General features: G+C 36.3%; 1 protein-coding gene across 3 annotated transcripts; it reads left to right on the top strand.

Moving 5' to 3' along the window:
• The first annotated feature begins 78 nt into the window (after window positions 1-78).
• Window positions 79-26,153, top strand: LOC145899661 (E3 ubiquitin-protein ligase rnf213-alpha-like). Of its 3 annotated transcripts, XM_082988553.1 has the most exons (51): window positions 79-198; window positions 402-524; window positions 689-802; window positions 861-996; window positions 1,480-1,636; window positions 1,946-1,997; window positions 2,264-2,390; window positions 2,587-2,735; window positions 2,788-3,044; window positions 3,101-3,357; window positions 3,545-3,742; window positions 3,920-4,115; window positions 4,182-4,252; window positions 4,311-4,464; window positions 4,539-4,634; window positions 4,873-4,968; window positions 5,026-5,154; window positions 5,219-5,387; window positions 5,920-6,098; window positions 6,411-6,567; window positions 7,169-7,362; window positions 7,476-7,647; window positions 7,700-7,953; window positions 8,121-8,283; window positions 8,446-8,663; window positions 8,830-9,007; window positions 9,824-10,040; window positions 10,304-10,432; window positions 10,605-10,855; window positions 11,163-11,366; window positions 11,426-11,595; window positions 11,679-11,982; window positions 12,048-12,217; window positions 12,359-12,512; window positions 12,740-12,936; window positions 13,501-13,635; window positions 13,722-16,549; window positions 16,616-20,893; window positions 21,156-21,309; window positions 21,535-21,710; window positions 21,902-22,050; window positions 22,229-22,328; window positions 22,530-22,632; window positions 22,701-22,906; window positions 23,192-23,360; window positions 23,623-23,667; window positions 23,990-24,067; window positions 24,895-25,011; window positions 25,168-25,369; window positions 25,433-25,553; window positions 25,751-26,153. In XM_082988553.1, exons 1-51 carry the CDS (start codon window positions 189-191, stop codon window positions 25,908-25,910), a joined length of 14,823 nt encoding a protein of 4,940 aa, XP_082844679.1. In that variant the 5' UTR covers window positions 79-188; the 3' UTR covers window positions 25,911-26,153. The 3 variants fall into 3 exon arrangements, with proteins under 3 accessions (XP_082844679.1, XP_082844678.1, XP_082844676.1); XM_082988552.1 differs by having other exon boundaries at window positions 13,722-20,893; window positions 22,232-22,328; XM_082988550.1 differs by having other exon boundaries at window positions 13,722-20,893.
• The last annotated feature ends 1,777 nt before the right edge of the window (window positions 26,154-27,930 follow it).

Below are 27,930 nucleotides of genomic sequence, written 5' to 3'. Positions count from 1 at the left end.
GCTAAACCGCTGTGACAGGAGTTTAGACTCATAAAAAATACAGACTGCACATGTAAAGGAAGCCATAACAGGAACTTCCGTGTTGAATGGCACCGCCTTATGAGTTCGGTTCTCTAAAAGAAGAAGAACTGACATGAAGAAAGAGAAATGAATTAACACGAAAATTCATTACGGTTGCCAGCACCTTCATGGCAACAGGTAATTCTTAACAGGACACAAAATTAATTGCATGTGGTAAAATTCGTTTCTGCTTTTGTCAGCAAATCAGAAAAAGCTGTCAATATAAAAACAAAGTGTTGTGCTTGAACATAGGTTCTGTCTGTTGTTCGAATATTTGATTTAAATATATTGGTTGCTGTTTGTTTTTCTGTAATGTATAAAAGTAAACGAGTATAATTTAGAGAATGTATTAATGGATGATCATCAAGTAAATTTGTTGGCTCCTGTGTTGGAGGAAGGTCTTGATGATAAGGATATCCACAAACTTGCAAAATTTTTGCAAAAGAAGCGTGTCATTTCTCCAGGTAATTTCAAACTTGCAAAAACACTTGTTTTGGTGTAGACATTTCTGAATTTTACCACATATAAAAGTTTGTAGTGAAAATAACAGTGTTAACACACATAGATTTAATGCAATTAGCCCATTCCATGTTACCTTATTGGCTTTCATCATATGTTCTGTTGGTAGATGTTGATGTTTCCAAAGTTGAAAAGTCATCAAGGATACTGACTTTACTATATGCCATTGATGTGTCACAAAATTGGAAAGAAAAGCTAACAACTACTTTGGAATATACTTTAGGTAAAATGTTTTTGGAAATTTTTTGCTTAGGGGTTTATCATCTTTTCTTTTTTGTCAGACAAGGAAAAACTATCCGAAATTGTAAAAAGCTTGTTTCAAAATGACGAAAATGTTGTATGGGTTTTGGAGTCCTGGATGCAATTGAAACAACAGGAGACTGTTGTCAAGAAAGTTGCAGATGAAATATTTAAAAGGTTTATGCATCTTTTTAGAAGTATTTTCTTCAGTACATGGACTTTTGGAACTTTGTATGAATTATTAAAAACGGCAATAAAAAAAATGTATTGAGTACATAGTTTTAACCCAAAAACTTGTTTAAAAAAAGTTTCTTTGCAAAGCAATTTTTACAAAATAACAAAATCACAGGCATTTAGTGAACGACTGCACTCAAATTAGGATGCACAGCTGAAAAAATAATCTAATGTCCGGTTGGGTGTTATTTTTCAAGTAATTGTTACTTGCTGGTAATTTAAAAAGACCTTTTTTGTGTGTTAAAAACTTCAAAAAATCAATTGGCTGCAAGGCCTCGGATGTGAAGCCATTAAGATGTAATAAAATATTTGCTGAACATAGTGTTATGTTTCACACATGCCATTTTCTTACCAATTACATGCCAAACTAGTTAAAGCACATGAGTTTTTGAAACACAAGGTAAACAAAATGCATTGAATTTCCAGATCACTTGTGGACAGGTGGCTATTGGAGTTCTTAATTTTACTTGCCACGTGTGACAAAAAGAAGGCAACCAAAGCTGTAGATAAATTAATTCAGGAAACTTCTTCGGAAAATGCACATGCAGATATTAAGGAAAAATCAATTCAAGTGATCGAAGATGTATGTTGTATTAAAAAAAGTATCAACATAAAGGAATGCAATAGCAGTGTGAACTTTTTGAAAAGTTTTGAAATGTTTTTTTTGCATGAACAGACATTTATTACACATCAAATAGTTCTTTTGTGCAAAAGCATTCACTATAATTAACTTATTATTTTTCAAAAGGTTATCTGAATTTCTCCCCTTCGACTAGTTTTTGCTTAAATTCCTAATTTGAGCCTTCTTGGTATATTTATAGCATGCTGCGTAGTACTTCTTTGATCATTATAGTTGTTAAACTAATGTTAAAATTTCCCATGTTATTTTCAGGCCAAAATCACAACAGACGAAGCGCTTTCTGTCAACAAAGAAGGTTTGAAAGGTAAATGTTTTGGCAAAAAGCCAAAAAATGACTGAGATATCTTAACCTACATTTTAATTGTGTAAGCTCCATACAGATGGCCACTGTTTCGACCTATAAGGCCTCTTCAGTGCAGCAAAGTGGACTGATTGTCACACCAGCTGCACTGATGAGACCTTATAGGTCGAAACTGTGGCCATCTGTATGCAGCTTACACAATTCATATTATTGGCTCCACTTTGCTACATTTGAATAGTTGTTCATCACAAAAACATTTCAAATTACAGATAAAATTACCTTGGAGTTTTGTGCTGTGGTGTATGATGAGTTGATGAATGTGATGAAAAAAAATAAAAAATTGTATATTTACTTTTTTCATAATCATACCGAAATGCCCATGTATTTTGATCAATTGTAAGTATTAGATGAATTATGTATTGCAATAAAATAAATATCCATTTGTTTGTAGTACAAAATTGTATAAATATTTACATGCCTGTTGTAATAGAACTTATATCGAATTCATTCTTAAATAAATTATTTTGAAAGAAAAAACATAAACTTACTTCACCAACACACCAAGCAAATTTGTATCCTCTTTGTTTTGAAGAAAGAAAAGATATATTTGTGTGCTGGAAGTGACAGAAGGAGTAAAAGTAGAATACAAATATGTAGTGAAAGAAGGAGAAGAATTACAACATGAAAACTTTTCTTTGGACTGTGTCCAAAATCTGAACAGAATAGTTGTGGGCAAACAAGGTAAACACAAAAATAATTTCTTTTAGAATTCACAAAATCGAATTTTGTCTAGGTGAAAATATGAAGAGACATGTGATACAATATGATGTTGTTTTCTTTCGAAAAATGGAGCATGGAACATATCAGTCAATGTTTTCAAACCATCTCACTAAAATGTGGCCTTCTTTTGAAGTCATAAGTCTCACAGGGCAAGAGCGTGGGGTATCGTACTATCAGTACCTACATATGTTTAACAATCATTTTATCTCAGCTAAACCTGGGCCAAGTGTTTCAAGTAATAATGAAATCATTGAAACCATACAGTACAAGGTACAAAAGAGTACAGTCATTCAGAACTTTGTTTAAACTTTTTATTTTGCGTTTAGCCTGAAAATCTGAAATCATATTTTGAGAAAGAATATGATGTGTGCAAACAATATGATACCCTGTCTCAAGCCAGAAGGGTATTGGGTACTTTGGGAGCTGTATTAATATGGAAAAAAAATGGTTACTCTCTACACTCTAATCAATTAATCTCTACAATTTGTGATGGAGTAACATTGCATGATGTGAATGAGGAGCAAATAAGAGAAATGTACTCACAAGCTGCATTGTGCTTTGAGCAAATCAACATAAATGACAGGTATATCCACTCCAGATGCAAGCACTTAAGGCATATGCTCATACATTACATTGTGGTGCTTTGATAGCATGAATTGCTTCATCTTTTTTGTTTTGAAAAAATATGAATACTTTTCCGGTGTAGTGTTGTGATAAAAATGTTTACTAATTGTAGAAGAAATACTCATTTTAAACTGTTATTTCCTTAGCAATTGGAATGTTCCAAAAGTTCTAGATCAAATATTTTTGGAATTACATACTCAAGCAGAATGTCTGCTTTTCCTGCCAGTTTATACTTTCATGATAAATGCAGTATCTAATCTGGAACTACCAACAAGCCTAAGCTTTCCAAAATCAGTCAAGAAAATTGATCTTTTATCAAAACTAAAAGAAAGCTGCAATCAAAGGTATTTGAAACTTGTTGTTTTCACAAAAAGCATATTGCATCATAACCTATAATAAGTCCACAAAAGCTGCATACACAAGTTTTAAAACTTATAGGCAAGGCAGAAATATTCAACTTACAGTTACTTGATGAGGCAAGTAAACATTGTTAATTTTTGTTTCACCTTGATGCTTTACAGATCGTTGACAAGCATGGCAAAAGAAATCCAATCATTGATTTTGTTGTTTCCTGAAGTAAAGGACATTTACCAAAAAATTTTAAGTCCTGAAGCTGTTTGTGATCTGTTAGAGAAAGAACAATGTTCCATGGACTTATTTGATGCTGTAAATATTTTCGAGAAACTAAACTCTTCTTGGAAAATTAGCAATGATAAAGTATAAAGCAACTGATACATTTTGTTGCCCAACGTTTTTTGGCAAATACTGTATATCTTTTTTCAGCATGGCTTGGAAAGAATCACCCGTACGCACTGCAACATTATTTTGAAAAAAATTCAACAACCAAACGACAAGTACATGACAAAGTTTTTTCAAAGAAGCTGTATTTGATACACTTACTGTTTTTTACAGTTTTAATGGAGAACAAATATTGGCTTGTTCAGAGGTACTTCTTGGCAATGTTGCCAAATTGTGTAAAGACACTGATTTGATTTCTTCTACTTCTGTGTGTATGGCATTTGAATTGGTTTCGCATTGTTTACAGGATGTTTTATGCCTGGAAAAGGTGAGTATTATATCATAATGTTTTAACAAATTATAAAGACAATTATCAAAGATTAATTGCGTTATTTTTCTTAGACAGAAGAAAAACTGCTATATTTAAGAGAACTTTGTTTAAATACGTTTGAAAATGTATTTCATGCTTTCGAAAGAGACCCTGTAGATGAAGTCAAGGTGTGTTTATGATTTTATCCACCCAGAGTATAATATTGTATATGTAACCTAATCTTTGAGTGCAACTATTCCAGTTTGTGGTGTTTTTTCATCCAAAGTCGATCTATTTGGTACTAGACTAGGCATGATCCACAGTAGGACACACTACGATAGTTCATACATAGTGCGCTACTGTCTGCACCTTGCTGATCATTTTTGACTCATTGCTTGTACATAACCTAATCTTGTTTTTATGTAGTATTGGAGCAATCTTACTAATATAAAGTGGAATGAGCCTTTCAGTGAATTTTTGGATTCAACTGCTACACATCATATAAAGAAATCAGTTTCTGAAGTATTTGTTTAGCAAAACTTCTGTGACCAATTTACTTAAAAATGTTGTTTTTTGCAGAGATACAACAAAAATGCTAAAAAACTGTTAGAGTTTTATGCTGATAATTTGAATAAAGCCGGTGCAAATGATTTTGTGAAAGATAAATTTTCAGAAGAGGTTGTGAACCAAATAGAAATCTCTTTGCAGGTAAAATCTTTCTATTTATTTGCAATAATCATATTTAATTAATGGAATCTATTGCAAATGAAAGCAAAGTACAGGATATTTGGAAAAGTTGATACCATTTACCAAACTGCCCATTGTTCTCTCCAAACTATTTTTAAAACATTTTGAAAAGTATCAAATTGATGGGGATCCAGTTGGAACCTTGAAATTTATTCAACAATGGCCTCCTGCATCTACATTCTTTCAGCATTTTTGTAAGTGCATATAAAGTAGAATTGGCTCAAGCAAATCTCTATTAACTGTAATTACTGCAAAATTCATGGAATAAGGAAACTGCTAATCATTGAATAATGACAATTACATGCTTTTATTTAAACAAAAATTAATTATAAAAAATTGTGAATAGATGCTATAAAAAAGCATTAAGCAGCAGAACTTGGTTAATATGGATTTAATTTGGGTGAATTGACTGGTTGTACAAAAGTAGTTGTTATGAGTATGCAAGTATTACCAAGCTTTAAAAAGTTTGGTGATGCATCGACAAAAGTAATTCATGAGTTTTGTTTGTGTTTATCTTTAGGTAGCTATGACTTAATATATAATCTATCACTTGAATTGCTTTAAAAAGTTTGGTGATGCACCGGCAACAGTAATTTATAAGTTTTGTTTGTGTTTATCTTTAGGTAGCTAGGACTTAATATATAATCTATCACTTGAATTGCTTTAAAAAGTTTGGTGATGCACCGGCAACAGTAATTTATAAGTTTTGTTTGTGTTTATCTTTAGGTAGCCAGAACTTAATATTCAATCTATCACCTGAATTGAAGAAAGCAAGAAAGCATGCAAAAACTGCAATAAAAGATATGGTTGTTTGTGTTAGGTCAGGCAAAGTTCCCCTTGCAACATTGCAACTGCTCTTTACTGTAAAATCCTCATTCCTTCATTGTTTTGATGCAATGAACAAGGTACAATATACTTGCACTTGTATCTGATTTCATTTTGCTTTTTATCTTCGTGATAAACTACTAAAGGAGCTTGTTTGTCTAATCTCTTTTCCTAGAATGTGTAACTACTGTAAATGGTATAGTATCTCATTTAATTTTGTAACCATCTTCATTATACAAATTAGGTTTAGAACAAAACAATGGAATTCTGCAGTTGGATTTGCTTGATACAAAACTTAATACAGCTTTCTCTTGTGATAAATTATAAGTCTTTAAAATTGAGTTTTATGTTAAACATTTGATCAAAGTTAGTTTGTGTCAACTGCGTTACAGGAACAAAAAAACAAAAAATACAGTTCAGTTGATCACCAACTCACTACTTCAGAACTGAGCAAGATACTGGAACATAGATTGAAGCAGTTTGAACACTTTCAAGAGTGTTTGACAACAACTGAAATTTTTTTGAAATACATGGAAAATTTGTTTCAAGGTGTGCAATTGCCTTTTTTATTTTTATTTCAGTTGATATATTGTGCATAAAATTATACAATGGTTGGCCTTCTGACATCTATGTCAGGACTTTTTTAAGTGACTTTTTGCTCAACACTAGTGTGTTTTACACAGCAATAGTGTCTCATTGCAGGTTACTGGATTAAATAAAGCACGCTGATATGCAAAATACTCCAAAGAAAAACATGTATGCCGTATTTTATGTGATACATAACACCATTTGTCAAATTCAATTTTCTATGCCATAATAGTTACATATGTTGCGTGTTCATGCTCATAAGAGTGACCTCAGACTGAAAATTTTTTAATTATTGTTCTATCCATCTGTTTGAAAGCAAATTTAAGAAGTGCTTGACTCTTCTAGAATTCAGTAAAGTTGAAAAACCATAAATAGCTACTACACCAGGGCTTCAAATAATAGCTTTATATTTTATCGCATTGCTAAAAATGTTCATCTTTATGTGAAACCCTCTAACACCTTTTACAACATCAATTTTTTTTCTTTATGACTTGTATTTGACTTTAAAGAAAAGTAAACAAAATGTTGACAAGTTAGCCTTTAAAGTTATAATTTTTTTCAGAAAAAATCTTCAAAGATTTTGAGGAAGTCAACAATAAGTTAAATGAAAACACAGTCACATATCTCTTGGATGAAGTAGTCGAGTGTACACATATTGACAGAGTTGATAAAATTCCAAAAACACCCACTGTTGTGAAGTTTTTGAATCTTCAGCCAGAAGTTTTGAAAGAGATTAATCTCCTGCATAAATCTAAGGTGATCTGTTTTGTTGTGAAACGGTACATGTATATTTTACAAATATATGCTGTATATAATAATTTACATTTTTTCTTATTTCATAATCAACTGAAAAGTATATTTTGATACAGGCATTACAGAATTCCAGGATTTGTGAAGACATTAAAAAAAAATGGAAGAGCAAAAAACTAGCAAATGCTCTCGCAAATAAATGTTGTCTTGAAACAATTTCTTGCTTTGTTATAGAAGTGTGGATTCCCATTAAAAATGCATTTTTTGAGAAAACAATGCAAGTCTATAAAGGTAAGATGATACATTGTAATTGTTCTTGAATTTACCTTGATCGATTTTTCAGGTCTATTAACGCTTCATAATGTTAACAATCTGTATGGCGACCTTAACCAAAAAGAAGATGTTGTAGGCAGATTGAAAATGTTTGGCATGCTGGGTCATTCTATTCCACCAAAACCCAGTGAAACAATTCATTGGGCTGAAAGGATACACATGTTTCTTGAAATGAAACAGAGCCAGAAAATAGTTGAAGAGATAATTATTGTATTTAAAGCCTTCAACTTAAGGCCAAAGTTTACTAATCTTGATCATGTCATGGTAGGGACAGAGTTCCTAGATTTTAAATCATGTATTACAGTATTAGAGTGTAAGATGTAAAGTTAAGTGTTTCGTATGTATGTTAATTTTGTGTTTCATGTGCATGTAAAGTTGTCATAACCATGCCATAAATCAATGCAAATTATAAAACATGTTCGTTTCCACAGAACATCATTAGCAATCTTGAAGATAAAACCATTCGATGCATGGAAAGAGAAGACACATGTGATGCTTACAAGGATGTGAAAAAGATTTTGAAATGCCAAAAAATCATTGACTTGTGTGCCACTCACATCAAACTTCTAGAATGGCTGAGGCAGGACATGAAAAGTATAGTAGTGTTATAAACTATCTGCCAGTAACCTTATTGTTGCATTTTTTACTAAATATATAGATTTTTGTCCCATATGTGGTATGTAGGTGGCCTTCACAAACTATGACAGATGCATAAATACCTGTCTATGGTAGTGATTCAATTTGTGCGTTTCGCAGACATTTCCGATGTGCAAGTTATGAGTGAACTGGCAATGACTTCAGCTGGAGAAGAGCCGACAGATATTGATACAGTGTCTTGCTTTCTGAGTGCTGTCATGGGATTTTCTCCATTAATATATGGCCTTCAGGAAAATGCTACCCTGGAAGCATTTCTGGGTGCATGTGATGAAATTGAAAAAAATGCTGATGGCAACAAAGCACTTTTTGAACAATGGGTACCTTAGCTATTATCGAAACATGACCTAAAATTAAACATGCCAGTATAAATCCAAAACAATTGGAAAGCATTTTTTACTATAGTCCATTGTACTGGTTTTTAATCATTGAAAATATAGCATTCTATATTGCACCTTCGGCATGATCATTTGTATATATTTTCAGGTGGAAACGGCCAAGCAACTGGAGTGGTTAAAAGATATCACAAATCTTCAAGGATCTGTTGCAAAAACAACTTTGGAAACAGCACAAAAGATTAACCAACATGGAAGTTACACTGTTGGTAACCTTAAGAGAAAACAAAATTGTAGCATTGAAGATTGTTTGGAAATGGAGATTTCAGGTATTTAAATAGTGGAAATGCAAGCAGTATAGATTTCATGCATCTTAAATTTTGTAATTAAGTGCTTTTCAACCCTTTTAAAGACAGTCCACACTTTTTTGGCCCGAAAGTTTTATCCACACAACACGGGCCAAACTAACTTAACAGTTTTAATTTTTAAGAACCCCGGTATGTACATAATGAATGCTAACAGACAGATACATAACACTAGAAAGGATGGAATGTTTTGATTGCATAAGTCGTGTAAAAAAAACATTTGCATACATAATGGCTAAACTGTATACTGCCGGCTGCAATGTTTGTAAAGGAAACTTTAGTTGTTGAGAAATTATAAATTTTCTGGTCAGAATATTTCTTGTAATTTAAAAGAAAGCCACACTCTAAATCTATGTATAGAGTTGTAATTGGCACAACATTTTGCACAAATCATGCCTGAAAATGTTGTTTGGGCCCAAAATCCACCCTGTTTTTTTATTAACCTATAGTCAGAATCGTGGAAGTATTTGTTTTTTTTCACTAAAAGGTCATTTAATAGCAAAACTTGCACCTCTGGCATAGGTGATACTTATAGAAGCATATTTGGAGACTATGTTTTGAGAGTAGGTAACAAAATGTGGGAAAATACTAAACTAAAAACACTGTAAACAAACATATGACATTTTTATCAGTTATATAAAAAATATATTTAAGTAGTATATGGTATGATTCCATTCAAATGAGTGCCTGTGATGCAAGTATTTGTTTTATAATTATTTGTCGTACTATTGAGTTAATTTTCAAATACCAATGTGTTTGTTAAACCATTATTTGATGTAGGATTGCCAGAAAATGCAAAAAAAATGGCAATGTCCTGGAATGAGATACGAGATTTGCAGTCTAGAATAGTGTTAATAGCAGGAGAAGCAGATAAAGGAAAACGGGAAGTGGACAAATTTATTAAAGTACTATCGGCTGTTGAAAAACTAACAAGGGCTTATGTGGATATAAAAAATCATGGGTGCTTTCTCTTTATCAACTGGAAAGCCATCATAAAGTACAATATTATTTTTATCTTTGTAATTATGAAATGTAATCATGTAGATATTGTTGGCAACTGTTTGTTTTGTTTATCGGTGCTATGGCTTAAATAAGAATCTGCCCAAATTGTTTTTATTCCCAACCCAAACTCAGAATAATATTGGATTGTGTAAAAGGTCACAAAGAAGCAACAAGTCACTTTCTATATTTTGCAACCACAAAAAAAGCAAATGCTGTAACAAAAAAAATTTTTTTTTAACTTGAATTATGCAATTGCAGTTGCAATGATGCAACCGAATTGACTGTGTTGGTTTACTTTGACGACTCAGCCCCAGTAATAACAAGCAGCAAAGATGTGATTGAAGAAGTTCATAAACTATCAACTGTTCTAGTGAATGCAAATGACCAGTAAGATTTTGAATTAAAAACACATTTAACATACTAAGCATACTAGGATCATTTTACCACGCCATTCATAGGCGGAAGTTAATTTGGTGATTAGTAATTTCATAATATGGTAACCCGAGTGTGTTACTTTAAAACTAAATCTAGTGGAAGTTACTTGCTTGCCAACTTTCAGGTGGATGACTTATCTCAGTGAAAAACGCCTTTGCCATTATCACTTAAATCATTTTAATATCCTACAACTCGCCTATCTTTGCAAGGAATTGGCAAACACTGACAGAAGTGATTTTCCGGACCAGTTATATTGTTTGCTGGAATGTGTTTTTCCCAGTGCTTCTTACAAGCATGTTGTGCAGGAAAAAGACCATGCGGTCGCATACAGAGATGAAACCTCATTAAACAAAGATGCATTTACGACAGAAGACGGTATGTAAAATGTAGTCTGACATTCCACACAAAGAAAAACAAAAAACAGTAGCCTTGGGGCCTCTGATTCTGAAAAAAAATATTTTCTTTTGCTAAGCTTTGCCCAATTGGCACTTTTGTAATAATGTAAAATCGTACAGCAAAGTTTCAAAAATACAGACACACAAAACCTAAAATTAACACTGTTCCCTATACTGTGGCACAATACGGCCCTCAATTAGACATTGACTTAATTCCAGCGACACCACACCATTTTAAGATTGTTTAAAACAATTAAATTCCTCTTTAAAATTTATCTGTGTAACAGAAACCAATGAAAGCAACATTAAGCGCAAGGCAAGGATTGTGCGTCAACTGGTTAATAAGAAAAAATGGCGGGAAAATGTCGCCAAAGCCGCAGTGCAAGCGGTGACACCACCGGAACTGAAAAAGTGCAATTTATGGGCGCTAAAAAATGAACGGAATGTGGAAAAAATTTCCAAGTTTCTGAAAGAATTTGACAACGAGCTGGGTACAAACGTTATTTTTTTTCTGCATTATCCGTGGTAAAACTAAAACTAGCTTCTACAGCCGCCAGTAAAATTTGGAGCGATGTCGGCGTCGTACAGGGTGTACTAGAAGACAGAACCAATCTTACCTTAAAGCAAGTAATTAAAAATATTCAGGAAAACGAAAAAGACGAACGCGATGTTCCAACGTTTGTCAAAACAGTTATTGAAAAGTATTTCAGAGAAACTGCTGTAAGTACCAACAGGAATGTTTAAATAACAGCACTTAACCTAATGCCACATAGCTGTTCAAGTTGTGCTTTAAACATTTGCAGGTTACGTCTCTACATGACTACATAAGTATTGAGCATTTGGGGATATTTCTTTCGCTATTAAGCAAAAGTTCGGTGGGTAGGGTTTTACCCGAGAGAAAGTGGGCAGACCAGTTCAAATGCGGAAAACCGAATTTAATCATATGCTCTGCGGAGTACGTGTGGAGAAACGTCCTGTCGATTTATGCCAAATGTCCCGAACAACCCCTGCCATCGGCATCAGAAGTCCTGATCTGCTCCGAAAGTACCAAAGCAGACGAAGTGGAATTGTTGTTGCGGAGAGCTATTAGTGTCAATCCTGACGGCGGTAAGTTACTTTCGGCAAAACCATCAACAAGTGCCAATTATATAATGTGTTGTTTATTTTTTTAGACAAACGGAATTACTGTCTTGCTTGTGTTGAGCAACTTTCATTTGCAATTGCCCAAAAAGTCGAGCATTGTTTCCAGGACCTTACGCAGAAGAAAGAAAAAAACGATTCATATCACCTTGTTATTATTTGCAGTGAAAGTCAACACTATCTAGCAACTTGTTTTGATGAGGTTTGAGTGGTTTTCTTTTTCGACTTTGGCCGCTTAGTTGAGGCCCTCTGCAAATAGACAAACAAATTTTAAGGCCTGATTACAGGTTTTGTGCACGTTTGGGCGCAGAAACGTATATATAACAAATTAATTCTTGTTCAGCATCAAGTGGGCAAAGAGCACAAGATTGTGAGTGATGATAACCTCAAAAAATACATGGAATCTCATCTAAAGGTGAATGACTCAATTAGTGCAGCAACGATTGATGGTGGAGAAAATACAGTGCGTCTTGTACAGTCCGAAACTGCTGGCAACGGTTAGTGAGGTTTTCGAGTTAGATTTGAGTGATTTTATTACAGTCTGTCCTCATGGGCATCCGGGAGGGCCAACCCCCTGAAAAACGATAAATAATACGTACTTGTCATTGCAGAGAATCGGCCACACAAAAAACACATAGAAAACAATTGCCGTAGTAAAATTCGAATGTGTTTAAATTATTGCTTTCTTCGAAAATGGTGAAAGCTTACAACCCTCTTGATATAGGTAAATCGTTGTACATATCGCGCTGCCGGGAAAGGGCGCGGGCGATATTCGAAGATCATTCAATTTCCCTGAATGAAACAGTGATACGGTTGCTTGACAAAAACATCGATATTTGCGATGTTACCCAGTCTTTGTACGGATCCAAGGCAGTGCGTAACAAGGATCCACATTTCATCCACATTGATATCACTCCAGCAGTAAGTTATTTTCTATTTTTGCAACAAAAAATTTCCCACTTCCAACTTATTCAGCTAATAATGGCATGGGTTGTTGCCGAAAATTAAATGCCATCAATGTTTTCTGCACTATGGAACAGCCTTTTTGTTCCCAAAAAATCACACTGATTGATTAATTGAACTTGCAATGAATAGACCACGTTTACACATAGTCATTTGCCATCTGCGTTTTGGGGAGAATCGTTGCTTTTTTGTTTCTATTCATTGTTGGTTTTAATCCCATGCACGGACACAATTTTAAAATACTTATTGACAAATAACGAAATAAAAATAGGTGTTTGGCAAGCGTATGAACTTGAATCGTGATGTTAGCGTGATTTATGTAGCATTTGTGGTACCAGTATATTGGGACAAAAAGTTTAATTTTTGATTGATAAACTGTGGCCGTGTGTAAACAGACTTTGAATGTGTAATTTTTTTAGACCAATATTGGCCGCAAAATCCTCGTTTAATCGGTTAACCGGGTAATGGTTACCAAACCCAGCGCTGTGTGAAGCCCCATACGTTACCATACAACACTTGCAGGTCAGTGGCGAAGATGCCAGCAAGTTTTTTTTTGACCTCCTGTTCCTTGGTTCAATTCAAAGCAGTTTCGGTGTCATTTGGAGACGACAACAAAAGCATTACTATGCAATCGAATATACACAACCAAAATTTAAGGTGCTCTTTCTCCACATTATTGCTATCTTTGAACAACTCTTGCAAACACTTTGGTTTCATTGCGGTTATATTTTTGTATTACACAGAGCGTACCCAGTTTTATGCATATCCTGGAGTTTATTCCCAAAGTTATTTGCCGGCCTCCACTCATGGCTATGCAAGTTTTAAGCAATTCCCAGGTTGGCTCGACTGATGACCAATACATTAATGTGGATGAGAAAAAATTTGGTAATGAAGTTTACCAACGACCATGTCAATATCTACATCGCTACGATAATGGTGAAACCCTTGATGACTTTAAACACGAGTCTGCAATTCAAAACGCGACAACAAATCAAAGTGAAGGTTTAAGAATGCTCCTGAAATATTGCAGTATTCCAAACCCGTCGTGGGCAGAGCTTTATCACTTTTCGAGCTTTCTTAACGTTCAGTTGCACGATTGCGAGAACTCAATATTCTGCGACCCTAAAATAGTTGGATATCGTTCACAACTTACCGGTTTCAAATCTTTTGTTGTTCGTTTTATGATTCGAATGTCCCAAGATTTTGCCACGTCATCTTTTCAGCAGGAATCCGACCAAAATAGTGCAAGCGCGGAACATGAAAATCTGTATAATTTCCATCAGCTAAGGCGGAAATGGGAGAGTCGCTTGCATCCATATTTATTTTTTAACGATGACACTGGTTGCGGGATACGGACAACGATGTCTTTTGTGCATTTTAACATCATTCGAAAGGGCAGGACTTCTGACCTGTGCCATCCGAATAGTGGCAAGGTTGTAGAGGCACGTATAATGAGCTCTAGTTTGTACAAGGGTCTAAAACTGCAAGGTGTACCACTTCAGCAAAATTTTGACAAGCTTTCCCGAGACGAAAAGCTTTCTACTCTTTGTAGCGTGTTTGGACAACCCGTTGTGTTTGATCCCGATCCCACCTACGAGCTAACCACAGACAACGTTTTAAAGATGCTTGCCATACAAATGAGGTTCAGGTGCGACATCCCTGTGGTGATCATGGGTGAAACCGGATGCGGCAAAACAAGGATGGTGGAATTCATGAGCAAACTGAAAGCAGGTCAAAACCCCGTGGCTTGTAACATGCGTACCATAAAGGTACATGGTGGAATCACAATCAGTACCATACAAAAGCAAGTTAACGAAGCTTCTACCCTGGCAAAGGAAAACGGTGAAGTCGAGACAGTTCTGTTTCTGGACGAGGCTAACACCACCGAGGCAATTTATGCCATAAAGGAAGTTGTATGTGACAGAACTGTGCGCGGAATTCCGTTCCATGACTCGGGATTAAAAATAGTAGTAGCGTGTAACCCATACAGGGAGCACACAAAGCAAGAGATACAGTCTCTGGAAACGTGTGGTCTCGGTTTTAATGTAAAAGCTGACAAAACCAAGGATACCTTTGATGGAATACCGATGAGACATCTGGTTTATCGTGTTATTCCATTGCCCCCCAGCATGCACCCCATGGTGTGGGATTTCGGACAACTTAGTAACGAAACTGAGGAAATATACATAAAACAGATGATGTCCCAACTTAACAACGACTTCCCGCAAGAGACAAAACTGGATGATGGAATGCTTCTTCTGATGACTAATTCACTTGTAGCTTCGCAAACATTCATGAAACAGAAACGGGAGGTCTGCAAATTTGTGAGTCTTCGCGATGTTGAAAGATCAATCAAAAGTTTCAAGTGGTTTTATGAAAAGTCTCACATCCTTACTCCGCTAATTCAAGAATACAATCAGGAAAATCACAATGCCCAGTTGTGGAGTGAGCCAGCATTGTGGGCATTTATTCAAGCTCTTGGCATGTGTTATCACTCCACCCTCAATAGTCGCCTTGAGTACAGAGGCGTTATGGCTGAAGTACTGTCTGGATGGCCCAAATCCGGAGAAAATTATTTAAAACCCGTAAAGCTCGCGTTAACCGCCGATGACATCAACAATGCGATTGTTGCATGTCAGAATGTCTTCTTGAATTCAGTCGATTTGGGGAAAGACATCGCCCGCAATGAGTCACTTCGCGAGAATGTGTTCATGATAATTGTGTGCGCGGAATTGCGAATTCCACTTTTCCTGATCGGTAGACCTGGAAGTTCGAAGACTCTGGCCAAGACAATCGTCAGTAACGCCATGAAGGGAAAAACCTCAATCAGCCCACTTTTTGGAAATCTCAAGAAGATACACATTTCTTCTTTTCAGTGCAGTGCCGTATCTGATGCAGTTGGCATTGAAACAGTCTTTAAACAATGTGCACAATTACAAAGCAAACAAAATCTAAATAACTTTGTTGCTGTTGTAGTATTGGACGAGATAGGACTTGCCGAAGATTCCCCCAAAATGCCACTTAAAGTTCTCCACCCCCTTCTCGAAGCAGGATCCACTAGCAATAAAATCGAAAAATCTGATTACGAAAATGTTGGATTTGTGGGAATTTCTAACTGGGCTTTAGATCCAGCAAAAATGAACAGAGGAATTTTTGTTACAAGACCGAAACCAACTGCAGACGACCTTGAAAAAACAGCAAGGGCGTTTTTTGAATCAAGCGGAGGGGTTTATGAAGAATACGCTGGCATCGTAAAAGGATTAACGAATGCATATTTAGGAGTGTGTGAAAAACAGCTTAAAGACAAAGAAAAAGAATTTTTTGGGTTACGGGATTATTATGGACTTCTAAAAATGCTTTCTCAGGTTCCTTGTGAAAATAGTGACAGGCTCCTGGAGGAACTGCCTGTTTGCATCTTGCGGAATTTCGATGGATACCACGAGGATGTGTTTAAAACGTTTCAAGATTGTTTGCCAAGGTATGCCATTGATAAACCAGACATTTCAGTGACCAACCTCATACAGCAGAACATAGAAAATGACAGCAGATTTCTTCTACTTTTGACTAAAAGGTATTCAGCAGTTAGTCTAATAAGTGAAATTATTGACCGAAAATTTCAAGTTATTTTTGGCTCGAGTTTTCCTCGCGACAACGACTATACAGAGATCTGCCGCAACATCAGTCGCATAAAAATCTGCATGGAGTCTGGAACAACAGCTGTGCTTCTCAACCTTACCGACTTGTACGAATCTCTATACGACGCTCTCAACCAACAATACTTAACCAAAGCTTCCCAACGTTATGTCGATCTCGGACTTGGGGGTCATCGAGTGAAAAGCAGAATTGCTGATGACTTTAAATTAATTGTCATTGAGGAGAAGGAAGTTGTATACAACGATTTTCCCATACCACTAATCAGCCGCCTGGAAAAACACGTTTTGGAGATTAGCAGTGTTCTCAATGCAGAGCAAAAACCTATGACTGAGCGACTTCAGTCCTGGGCTGCCTCGTTCGGAGAAACAAAACAAATCTTGACCAAATTTTCGATAAGCGATGCTTTTGTTGGATATCAGGAGGATACCGCAGCTTCCATCGCTTTGGACTATAAAGGAGATTTAAATGAATCGTGTTATGAGGATGCGAAGTGCACACTACTACAAACAGCGACGCTTGATTCTGTCGTGCGGACAAAATCCAAACTGGGTGAATTTCAGGAAATATATACCACACGTCAATCCCATGAATCTTTGGACGAATTGCTGCTCAAGGAGTGTAAGAAAAGCGAAACGCAGATCAAAGTGTTGGAGGTTCTTTCATTCTCTATGTGTCTCAGCGACCAAGACCGTTTAGCTTTAGAGGAGATTTTGGAGCTTCCAAAGTATCACGTTCGGCTGATCACTCTCCAACAGATTCAAACTGAAGAGGAATATATTGATGTTTTAAACAAGTTTATAGATTTTGACGCATCTGAAGGTAACCGCCAGCCAGTTGTTTTGCTTATCCAATGCCCACAGGCACATTTGCATGCGCGACTAATAGCGTGCGCGAAATATCTTGTCATGAACAAGACCAAAGAGTTAGAACATCAAATATCAAACAGACGTGTAATTATTGCATTTCTTTTTTCGCTGGAACGCAGTACGACATCGAGATCGTTCAAGACGTTTTACAGCAAGGAATGTGCCACTGTGTATGTAGACGAGCTTCGACCTCGAAAGAGTCGCATACGACTCCCAGCTAATGTAATGCTTCAGAACATAAGCAGTTCAGAAATTTTGGCGAAAAATGTCAATGTCTCTAAGGAGAGTAAGGAGCAAAAGGAGTTTTACGTGAATGTTTCCGATCTACTTGAGGATTCCATTCCCGCCGCGATGGCAGTACTCAAAAACCCAAGGTCAAATAACAGTGACCGAAATCGCATAAAAATACTTCGAAGCCTCTGCTGTAAAGGAAATTGGTGCGAGAAATTTAAAAACGACCTGTTTACGCTATTGATTGACCTGATAAAACAGCAGGAAGGTTTGAGTAGTGATTCTTGGATTGTTGAAGCTGCTTTTTCTAAAAATTCTCTCCAAGAAGCTGGATCGTTTTTTAACACCTTATGGCTCAGTTTGAAGCGACATATGGCATATTCTCTGGCTAAAATTACAAGCATTGCTGACAGTGACAATAATCTCGACTTACTTCTGAACGACAAGGCTGGCCACATTGTTGATGTTTGGTTTAAGTTTTTTTCTTCCGATTTGTGCAAACCTCATTTGAATACTTCCTTGTTCATTTGCAACTTTGTAGTCCAATCACAAGCAAACTTTCAATGCCAGTTTCCTTTCAGTCGCTCAGTGGTGGATGAGCTAAAAACAAACTGGACTGTTTTGAAACAATTATCAGCCGATGATCCCGAGGAAGCATTCGTTAACAAGATGAATCTGTCTTCACTTAAACAGTTACTCGCGTTTGCTAATGAGTATGGAGGGGTGGATGTACTAAAACGATTTATTCATGACTTTCTCTGTCTAGAGTTTAAGTTTAGCTCTTCTAACCTGGAGCAACTTTATGTCGTACAAGAAGCAATTATAATCCTGTTTGAAAAACAGAGACAAGTCAACACAGAACACTACGAGACTCCCCTTCTTGAATTGTTTATCCTTATGATGAGGCTGTCCAATGATCTGGAACTTTTTAAAGAAGTGATTTCGATCCACAATGTTCTTTTCTGTGCACAAGAGTGGCTTAATGTTCAACGAGAAAAGAAAGACTTTTTCTTGCACATATGCGCCTTTGGGTCCATTGTTCGAGATTTGTACACAAATGTAGAAAACATACAGGATATTGACAAGTTTAACAAGTTTAAAGGAGTCGTATCGAGCCTAAAAAGAGTTGCTGATTCCATTTTAATTCATGGTGATGAAGAACTTCGTTTCTCGTGGGAACTGCTATGGTTTGTGGACCATTTTTTGGACCAGATTCCGACTAACTCATCATATGTAAATAAATACCTTAGTGTGCTTATACCTAAGGCAACGCAACTTTTGGAAGCTGCAAATGAGATTAAAAGTCTCGCTGATAATCAGTTTATTGAAGTTGTAGCAAACGTGTTGTTTAACTGCATCGAATACATTCGACTGAAAATGCTTTGCTCATGGCATAAAGTTATGTGCAAAATGTGCAGAAAAGATGTAGAAGAACCGGTCAGACTTCCTTGCCGCCACTTTATTTGCTTCTCTTGTGTGCAGCATTGCAAAGACGGTACTTGCCCTGAATGCAGAAAGTTAATTGGAAATGTTAAAGCCTTGAAACCTGTTCAACTCACGGACAAAGAAGATATAGAATTACAACGGTTAAAAAGTGCATGTACAAGTTGCTTCTTGGAATATCTATCAACATTTTGTTTTCCTGAGATGGTTTCCTCACCGAGAAATTTGCAACAGCCAAATGAAAAAATTACTCAAATTTTGGAAAGTTTTGTGATTTGTGAGGGAAAGACAATGCAAATGTCTCCCCATTTAAGTCCTTTTGACAAGAGTGCGACCGCCCGGTCAAACATTCTTCACCTTCTAATGCGTTACGACCATGATCAAGTTAGAAAACAACTTGACCAACATTTTGAAAGCATGGGAAAGGTTGTAAGCGACTGTGGCATGCTAATTGACATTTATGTTAAGTGCTCACAAGATATGCTTCTTCTCAAAGCGAAAACACGCACTGAAACCAATTTCGCTTTGGATTTGCTCAACGAAGTGAAAAATGAGTTAAATTTGCCTTCGTCGTCGCAGACCAAACAACTGGATATATGTTCAAAACTTCTGTACATTTCGCGCGTCACAGCGGAGTGCATTTACTTCCTGGGAAACAAAAAAAAAAGGAATCCAAAACACATACCTGCAATGAAAAAGCTCGTTGGGGTTATATGCGATTTTTGCGAAGGTCAAGAGATGATTAAGCAGTACATTTTGAAATACTTATGTCGTCGTTTCGGAATCTCTTCATACCTTTCCTTGCTTGATGAAAAAATGTATCCAAATCAGCTGACTCCAATAAAATTGCTTGATATCCAGAAAATTGAAGTCGAGGACCTTTATCGACAGTGTGATTACTTTGTGCTTGCTGGTTCAATTTACAATGACACAAAATGCTCACTTTGGGGGCATTTTAACTCCAACGAACTTCCGCAACAACTGATCAGTCAAATAAATGGACCCGAAAGTGTCTTTGAAATTATGCTCGCTTTGTCTATATGGGTAGCAAGAGGTGGCGCCAGGAAATCTGTTCAGGACGATGCCTTTGCCGATATTTGTGGGAGCTTGGGCCAATATTTAACCGGAGGCAACAGTCGACATTTTTATAACAGCGTTTGCAACCAGGAGTTCGTTGGACTGATTGCACCAACAGTTACTAAGCGACTGCGGTATCAACTTACTGATTTCCTGATTTTGACGCAGCTAGCAATTCATTTAAGCACAAATGAGCTGGTTGTTCCTCTGCGGAACATTATCGAAAAACCAAAGAACATAAAAAAACAATTCTTCCCAACAATGCCTGCCTCAAACTACTTCGAAATCAAAAGTGTGATGAATCTCGATAGAACGTACCGTAAGGACACACCTGCGAAACCCTACATGTGTCCAAACGGTCATGTTTACTTTATCGGCGAATGCACCAACCCAGAACAGGAAGGAAAATGTCCAGGATGTGGTAAAAGAATCGGAGGAGGGGCCGGCGGTCTTCTTCACTCTGGCAACGAGCCTGGTGAAGTAACAGAAGAATCACAAGCTGGATATATTCTGAAGTCACCTGACGATCGCGAAGACCTCACGCCAGAACGGGAGTTAACCAAACTATCAGTTTGCGCTGTAAGGGCGCTTTTTCATGCAACGCTCGTACTTGCTTCAAAAAAAGAACCAAAGGCTATTCAAGGGTAAATATAATATTTCAACCTTTAGAAAAATGATAAATGATGATGCCACTAATAGTTGATCCCGAAATATATTGAAACTTTATAAAAATTTTCCTTTGTTGCTGCGTAGCCGCTAAAGGAGGTGTTATAACACAATAAACTGCCAAACCTCTGCACTTGATCCTTATATTCTAAAGAAGTACGTTTTTAACGCCTGTTTAGTTTCAAAACCGTTTTACCCACTACTCATGGCAAGTATAACATGTGTCTTTTGCTTTTAAAGACTCTTAAAAATTAAACGTCAAGATCAAATTGTTCCTTTTCTGACGGGAGAAATGGTCAAAAATATTACACAACTGGCAGACTGTACTGGAAAAAGTATTGACGATACAGTTATCGTGATGCATCGGGTTCTACACAACATCAGAACAAGCAAGGTGAACACTACAATAATCGGATAGCACGTTTACATTATTTTCCTTGCCTACTTCTATTCATCAAATACACAAAACTTGTTTAATAAAATTGTGTATTGAAACGACATATTGTTGTAGCGACATCATTCGATTCATCACGAATAAAGAACAAGCACGCCACAAATAAAAATTTAAATCTCATTTAGTTCCCTTTATCACAAAACTGGTCTGTTTATATCTTTACAGACTCAGGTTGAAGGCAACAGCTGCAACTTTTTATCAATGGCGTGCAGAGAAAAATGGGAATCGACTTTCCAGAAAGAATTTTTATCTCCAGTATTCAGGGATATGGATGCAATAATTGAAAAATCACATAAAAAAATCTTAAATGCAGGGAATTTGTCGAAACAGATTTTGCATTGGTAAGTAAACAAATAATATTTTGTCCCAACAGTTTAGTCAACCTGTTTACCAAAATGAAATCAGCTTTACTGTATAATTTTTATGTAAAACAACAACTGGGTTGAGATGGTTGTTTTAAACCGTCCTTGCTGTAGGTTCGTTAAATGTACCACTGATGCTGGAGATCCCAAAATATTTTATTTTTTTGCAGTTGTAACCTGGTTTATGAAATCGGTGAAGCACAAACGCTTTCAAGTGGACTTGTGAAATGGACTGATCCCGCTCTCTGGAAATATAGAAATCACATTGGCCTTAATAACCTCAAACAAAAACTAGAAGCAAATGATGGAAATGTGGAAGGTATTTTTACTCTTTCTTTGGACGTAACTCACACGTTCACTTGCACATGTGTTTTATGGCAGAGTTATATTTAAACACTCGCTAATTCATATAACAAAGTTTGATTAGTTGTAGCTCCAACCTCACTTCTGTTGTATGTTCTTTCTCTATCTTGCCTTTCTATTCCTTTATACTCCAGAAGACTGTGCTGCTCTAAAGGCGATCTTAAACTACGAGAACTTACATCTGATTCAGAATATTCCTGCTGTTTTGGAGGTCCAGACTGCCGTTATTACGAAGTAGGTTACTGTGGTTAACAAATGGTTTCTTGCTCTTCCACAAAAGTGGAGCTGCTACTCCACAACACGTTGCAACAATAAAAATAACTTTGCAGATAGGAAATACCATTCCAATTTGACGTCTTTCTTGTGTTCTGTTTGTATTGTTAAATATTACTTACTTGCGTTTATACGAATAAAACTTTTTAACTTATCATTCAGATTTCGATACAAGGTGGATATTCCCGAAGCTGATAAGAAGACTTTTATTGAAAATGACGAAGTTTCTGCTGATCTGGACCTTTATATGGACATCTTTAATGAAGTAAATGAAGACTGCCTCCATTTAAGTACATCATGTTATCTTATCGTTAAACGGGGCTGTTTGTATAGGTACGACCAAGACTACTAAAGACCGACCGATACAACACGCCGCCAAAATACTTCGACCACCAGATGACGCTTCAGAGCCCAATATCGATGTGTTTACCCAGCGTGCATGGCAAAGGACGTTGTGCTCTTGTTTTTATCGAGTACCTTGTCGAACTCCATAACCAAATCCTAATTAAGTGCTGGGATCACATTTTGCCCAGACCAGAGTAAGCCTTTTAATACATTTCGTATAAGTTCATGGGAGGTATTTTACTACCATATAAATCTGGATGTAGTTTGCAAACAATGTCATTTTTCGTATTGTAGACAAACCGCACAACCTTTGATTGATGATATAAGGGCTAATTAAAGCAAAAAAAATAACGGATTTGTTGTAAAAATGATCAATGTCACCGTAAATCAAATAAGAAAGTAAATTGCACCATCAGGATTTCTTTATTAATAACTTGGTTGAATACATGGTATAATATTTGGGTTTTGATACGTTGAAGGTTTCAACAAATTGATGCAGCTTGTGTTTTGGCCAAGCATCTGGTTTGTATTAACGAACATCGCGACATTTTGCCTTTGATTTTGGCAAACTCACAATACGAGGCAACTGTAATTGGTGATAAACCTCAGCACACAATTTCATACAACTTTTCAATGTTGCAAAAACAGGTGAGGTTAGGCTTTCAGAACTACACTTTAAAATTATTGAAAAAAGAATGCACATTTAGTACGGCGTAACACATAGGTAATGTAACGTGCTTTTTCAACGGATCGGCGGCGTTACACGCTACACAGCAGTTTTGGCCTGTATTCCAAATGTGTTAAAAACGCGTAAATCGTTTTCACAACCAGTTTTATGTAATCCTTATGTTATGATATGTATTTTGTCTGCACAAAAAACTTTTTTATACGAACCTCAACCTCTTTTTAGATTTTGGAAAAATTCATTCTGAGAAAACGTCTTATAAAAAAGGAGGTGAGTTTTATCATAGATCAAAAATAGTATGTTTTTGAAACATATATAATAAATAATATTAATAAATATAAACAACTTGCGTGTCTATGTTTGTAAAAACATATACATTTACTATAAAAAACATAAATATATTTACAGATATATATTTTAAAAACACATAAAACAATCATAAATCATAAAAATTGCTATACACATACAAGGTCCAATACATCATATTGCATTAAATTTACAAGATTTGTCTTTTATAAGCCAGCTGCATGTAATTCATTATAACGGAGTTGTTTGATCCTGTTTTTACTTTGCTTGGTCCTTGCGTTTTTAGACGATCCCGCGCATGACATACCCGCAAGATGTGGGACTTAGCGTGGACTGCGAAGTTATGCATGATAATGTAGAACAGGTATTTACCAGCATTTTTATTGGTTAATTCGCACTACAAAGATTGAATACCCCACTGAACAACAAATTAATCGACAATCAGACTGTAACAGTTGTATTTTGTCACGTAAGTCTGCACGGCTCGGAACCACCATTGGACACATTTTTTATTATGCTGGAGAGCGACCCCGTGCTTTACAGTAGTGATGCACCGAAACAGCATTTTTTTTATTCGGCCGAAACCGAATATTCGGCAAAAGTTGCCGAATAAATTCGGCCGAATCAACCGAAACTAATTTTGGTATCTATCTATTCAAACGCAATAAATTTAAACAAAACATGTGCTGTATTGGATCTAATCCTATCATACAGCCCTTTGTTGGCACTTAAAAAAGAACCTCGACTGCTGTATTAGCTGCTTAAAGTTGATTTTCATCATTTTGGTGAAAATAAACAAATAAAAAGAACACATGGGTGCAGTTTGAACAATGATTTCAATCGTTACATGCAGAAAAAAAGTTTCGGTTTCGGCCGAATTTTGCAAAAATATTCGGCCGAAACCGAATAATTATAAAAACCTTAGTTTCGGCCGAATAAATTCGGCAAACCGAACTTTCGGTGCATCCCTACTTTACAGTATATAAACATAAACGACACAGCAATTCCACAGCACGTTACATTACTAACATTAAAAGGTGGCCGCGTATATGTTGCAATAACGCACATTGTTACGTCACAAATCAAGTGACAGGAACAAACACAAACAACTTAAAGCCTCGCTTTGTTTGTACTTTTTTGTGTTCGAGATCCTAGCATTATAACTTCAAACTATTTTGGTACCAAATTCAGGTCCCATTACCAGTCCGTCTTGCCCAAGCCGTGGACCGCAATGCTGAGAACGCCAGAAAAGCTGACATTAGCGAGGCCGTTAGATACGTCACGCTTATTATCCAGTTCCTTGCCAAAGTATGTAACAATTTTAAATTCTTTTCACTGGAAATAGATAAAACAAATTGTGTATACAACTTTTAAATGTAAGCACATATTAAGCGAATTCTTGTTACCCGTTTAGAATTTCCTCAAATAATTTGCGTTATGCATCTGCATTCTAAATACCCACAGCTAAGCGGCAAGAAGGACCAAACCATGTGCGAATACGCTGAGAAAGAGTTGACTCTTCCGGTCGACGAAACTGGGTTAATTCCCAAATCCGCGAAGATCAACCATTGCTTTTCAATGTTCAAGCGCCTATCCTGGCACAAAGCCGTGCGATCGATCCAAATCGGACATGACCCGTTTGAACAAATTTTAGGTCCTTCAGTTGGTAAGCGAGGGGAAAAATAATTAAAATTGGCATCTTTGAACTGAACACTATTTTCATACGTAGATATGCCCGAGGATGTGGAAAAAAGTGTGAAGCAGGTCATGCCGTCTATCAATATCGAAAGACTTCAGTTTGAATTGAATGCTCTTATTATTGTCGGCCCGAAGTTGAATAATAAATGGAGGTTTGAATTTAGTAAATTTTAAATAAATAAAGAAGGTTTTTTGCCTAACTGCGTTATAATTGGGATTGCAATAAATTGTAGCACAGCATTGAAAACATATTCAGGCGTTATTTTTTTAGCAAATCAAAATGAGAAACCCAACGCCGACCTTGTATTCTCTGCAAATGTTATATTTTCCTTTTTGTAACAATTTTTAGCTTTGCCGGTGCTTTGTATGCGTATCTGGAAGGTACAAACGACGATGAAACAGACAACAACTGGTGCTTTCAAATTCCCAAAAAAGTGCTTGTCAAGCATTCCCGACATTTGTTGGCAATCTCCATGAACTTCAAAGCTAGCGCCAGCCCTAATGTGTAAATTGTAATTGTGCAGTGTGTACGTGTTATATATTCATTAGTAGTTTGATCATGTGGAAATAGTTACAGCGATTCGTTTTGTTATTTTCTTCATGATTTCGCATAGCGGCAAATTTCCACGTAAAAATTTTTTGTTTTAGATTGGTATGTAGCTAAGACAGTTTGATTTAAATCGTATTCACCATGTATAGTTCCCCTGAAATCAAATTGTTGTACATGTACGCAAGAATCGTCCTGCAATCACGTGTTTTATATTGGATCTTTAATTTTTTTGTCTGATTCGATTCTCGATATTAAACTAGTGTAGAACATACAAGAGTAATTCGCAGGAGGTAATTACATTAAGAAAACTTCAGGTGAGAGAGCAGCTCTGGTTCTTGGCATACTTGATCAGATTATCACGGAGAAATTTGTTTGCAGCTGACGGTGAAAACTTTTATTTTTTTGCCGACTTTGGAAAATAAAAGTTTTCACCGTCAGCAGCAAACGAATATCCACAGGGATAAAATATATTTCCGGGTTTTTCTTACCTTTGAATACGTTGGATAAAACCAGTCAGCGTTTTACAGTAATATTACAGATCGTTTTCGTAAGGCCAATTATTCAGGTTATTTTCGCCCACTACAGATTATTCTAAGTCACTCTTTATCCGGTGTGGTAGAGCCGCTCTTAGTTACCATCCAATAATAACAGAGTGTGCTTTAGAGGAATGAAGGTGTGCCCATAACAGAAACATGGTTGCAAGGGTTTATGTTTTGTCTATTATTCCGCTTAGGTTTCCATGTCTTTCATACTGACCACACTCTTCGATCGCAAAATTCAATAAATTTAATTGCAGTGAATTTGCTCATTCATGTTAGTGTAGAATCTATCTTGTAGTTTGTGCAAATATAGGTATAAATTGTTCTTGTGTTTTTGGGATAGCTGTTTAAACACTATTTTAACAGGCAATTCTAATGTGGCTTATACTCGATAGGGCATTCCCGTCAAAAGAAAACAAATTTAAGTATACCTGTACTCATGGCAACACCATGCGCAAAGTGGTGATTGTTGCATTTAATGTTCCTGAAGCCATTTGCCTTCACAAGTGATTTATGCGTGGATTGTTTGACAACAATAATTTCGGTAAATTCTGGCTGGTGTTATTACGCTGGTGGTTGTCTTATAAATTCGGTGCCTATTAGTTGCCACATAAATGACAGCGACCGCAAAGCTGTGTAGCCTTTGTGCGTTTTACGCGCATTCTTCGTTACTTGCAAAACATAGCTTATTTTGGTCTTACGTTAGTGGTAAATGGTAAAAATAACAAAAATCTCTATTAAGATATATATTGCATGGCGTTGCCCCTGGTACGAAAATCAGATTAATGTGCTTTATCGGAGAAACGATTTTAAGGGGTTTAGTGCTTGATCCTGTTAGCTTCACACCTGTTCATACAGCGGACGCAACGCGTTTCAAAACATTCTGCGAGGACTGCACACCAGTTTATCGCGGGATGTTTCACCTGCAGGAAATTCCCCACTCATACTCTACTCATGGCATACTATATCACAGGCTGGCCATGTCCACGACGCCCATCTCAAGACTAACCGGGTCATACCGAAAGCACTTCTTTGCACCGGCCAATCAACCCATCAACAGTTTACACAGAAATCAATGAAGCGTTACGGGATGTGGCAAACATAGAAAAACAACTAAAGTGTGAAAAGAAAGTGCGAGAAAAGATGGAAACATAAACAGAAGTGCGATGCGATGTGCGCATATAAGCAATAAAGAGTGATTTAAATAAATAACGCAGGTGAACAAAGAAAGCAAAAAGAAACGAATTAGTGCTGTGTGTCGTGTATCGTTTTCGCCACAATTCTATCGGCTTGTTTACTTTAGATATTTGAGCACACAGTTTCTGTTGACCATGACATACAGGATGTCTTCTCAACCTGAAACAATTAACCGCGATGTTTTCTCGGCGAATTGTCTCTTGCAAGTGTTTTGCTTTTTCCCGCCAAACGCACTAAAAGAGA

The sequence above is a fragment of the Ascidia mentula genome, chromosome 4, assembly GCF_947561715.1.
Source record: "Ascidia mentula chromosome 4, kaAscMent1.1, whole genome shotgun sequence".
Classification (NCBI taxonomy): domain Eukaryota; kingdom Metazoa; phylum Chordata; class Ascidiacea; order Phlebobranchia; family Ascidiidae; genus Ascidia; species Ascidia mentula.
This window is presented reverse-complemented; position numbering and strand designations above follow the sequence as displayed.

What these genes read in the sequence shown, in the direction of transcription:
- LOC145899661 (XM_082988550.1), top strand. An exon ending in TTGAAACCATACAGTACAAG is followed by an intron (nt 3,045 to 3,100) that starts GTACAAAAGAGT and finishes TTTTGCGTTTAG; the next exon opens with CCTGAAAATCTGAAATCATA. An exon ending in ATTCAACAACCAAACGACAA is followed by an intron (nt 4,253 to 4,310) that starts GTACATGACAAA and finishes TGTTTTTTACAG; the next exon opens with TTTTAATGGAGAACAAATAT.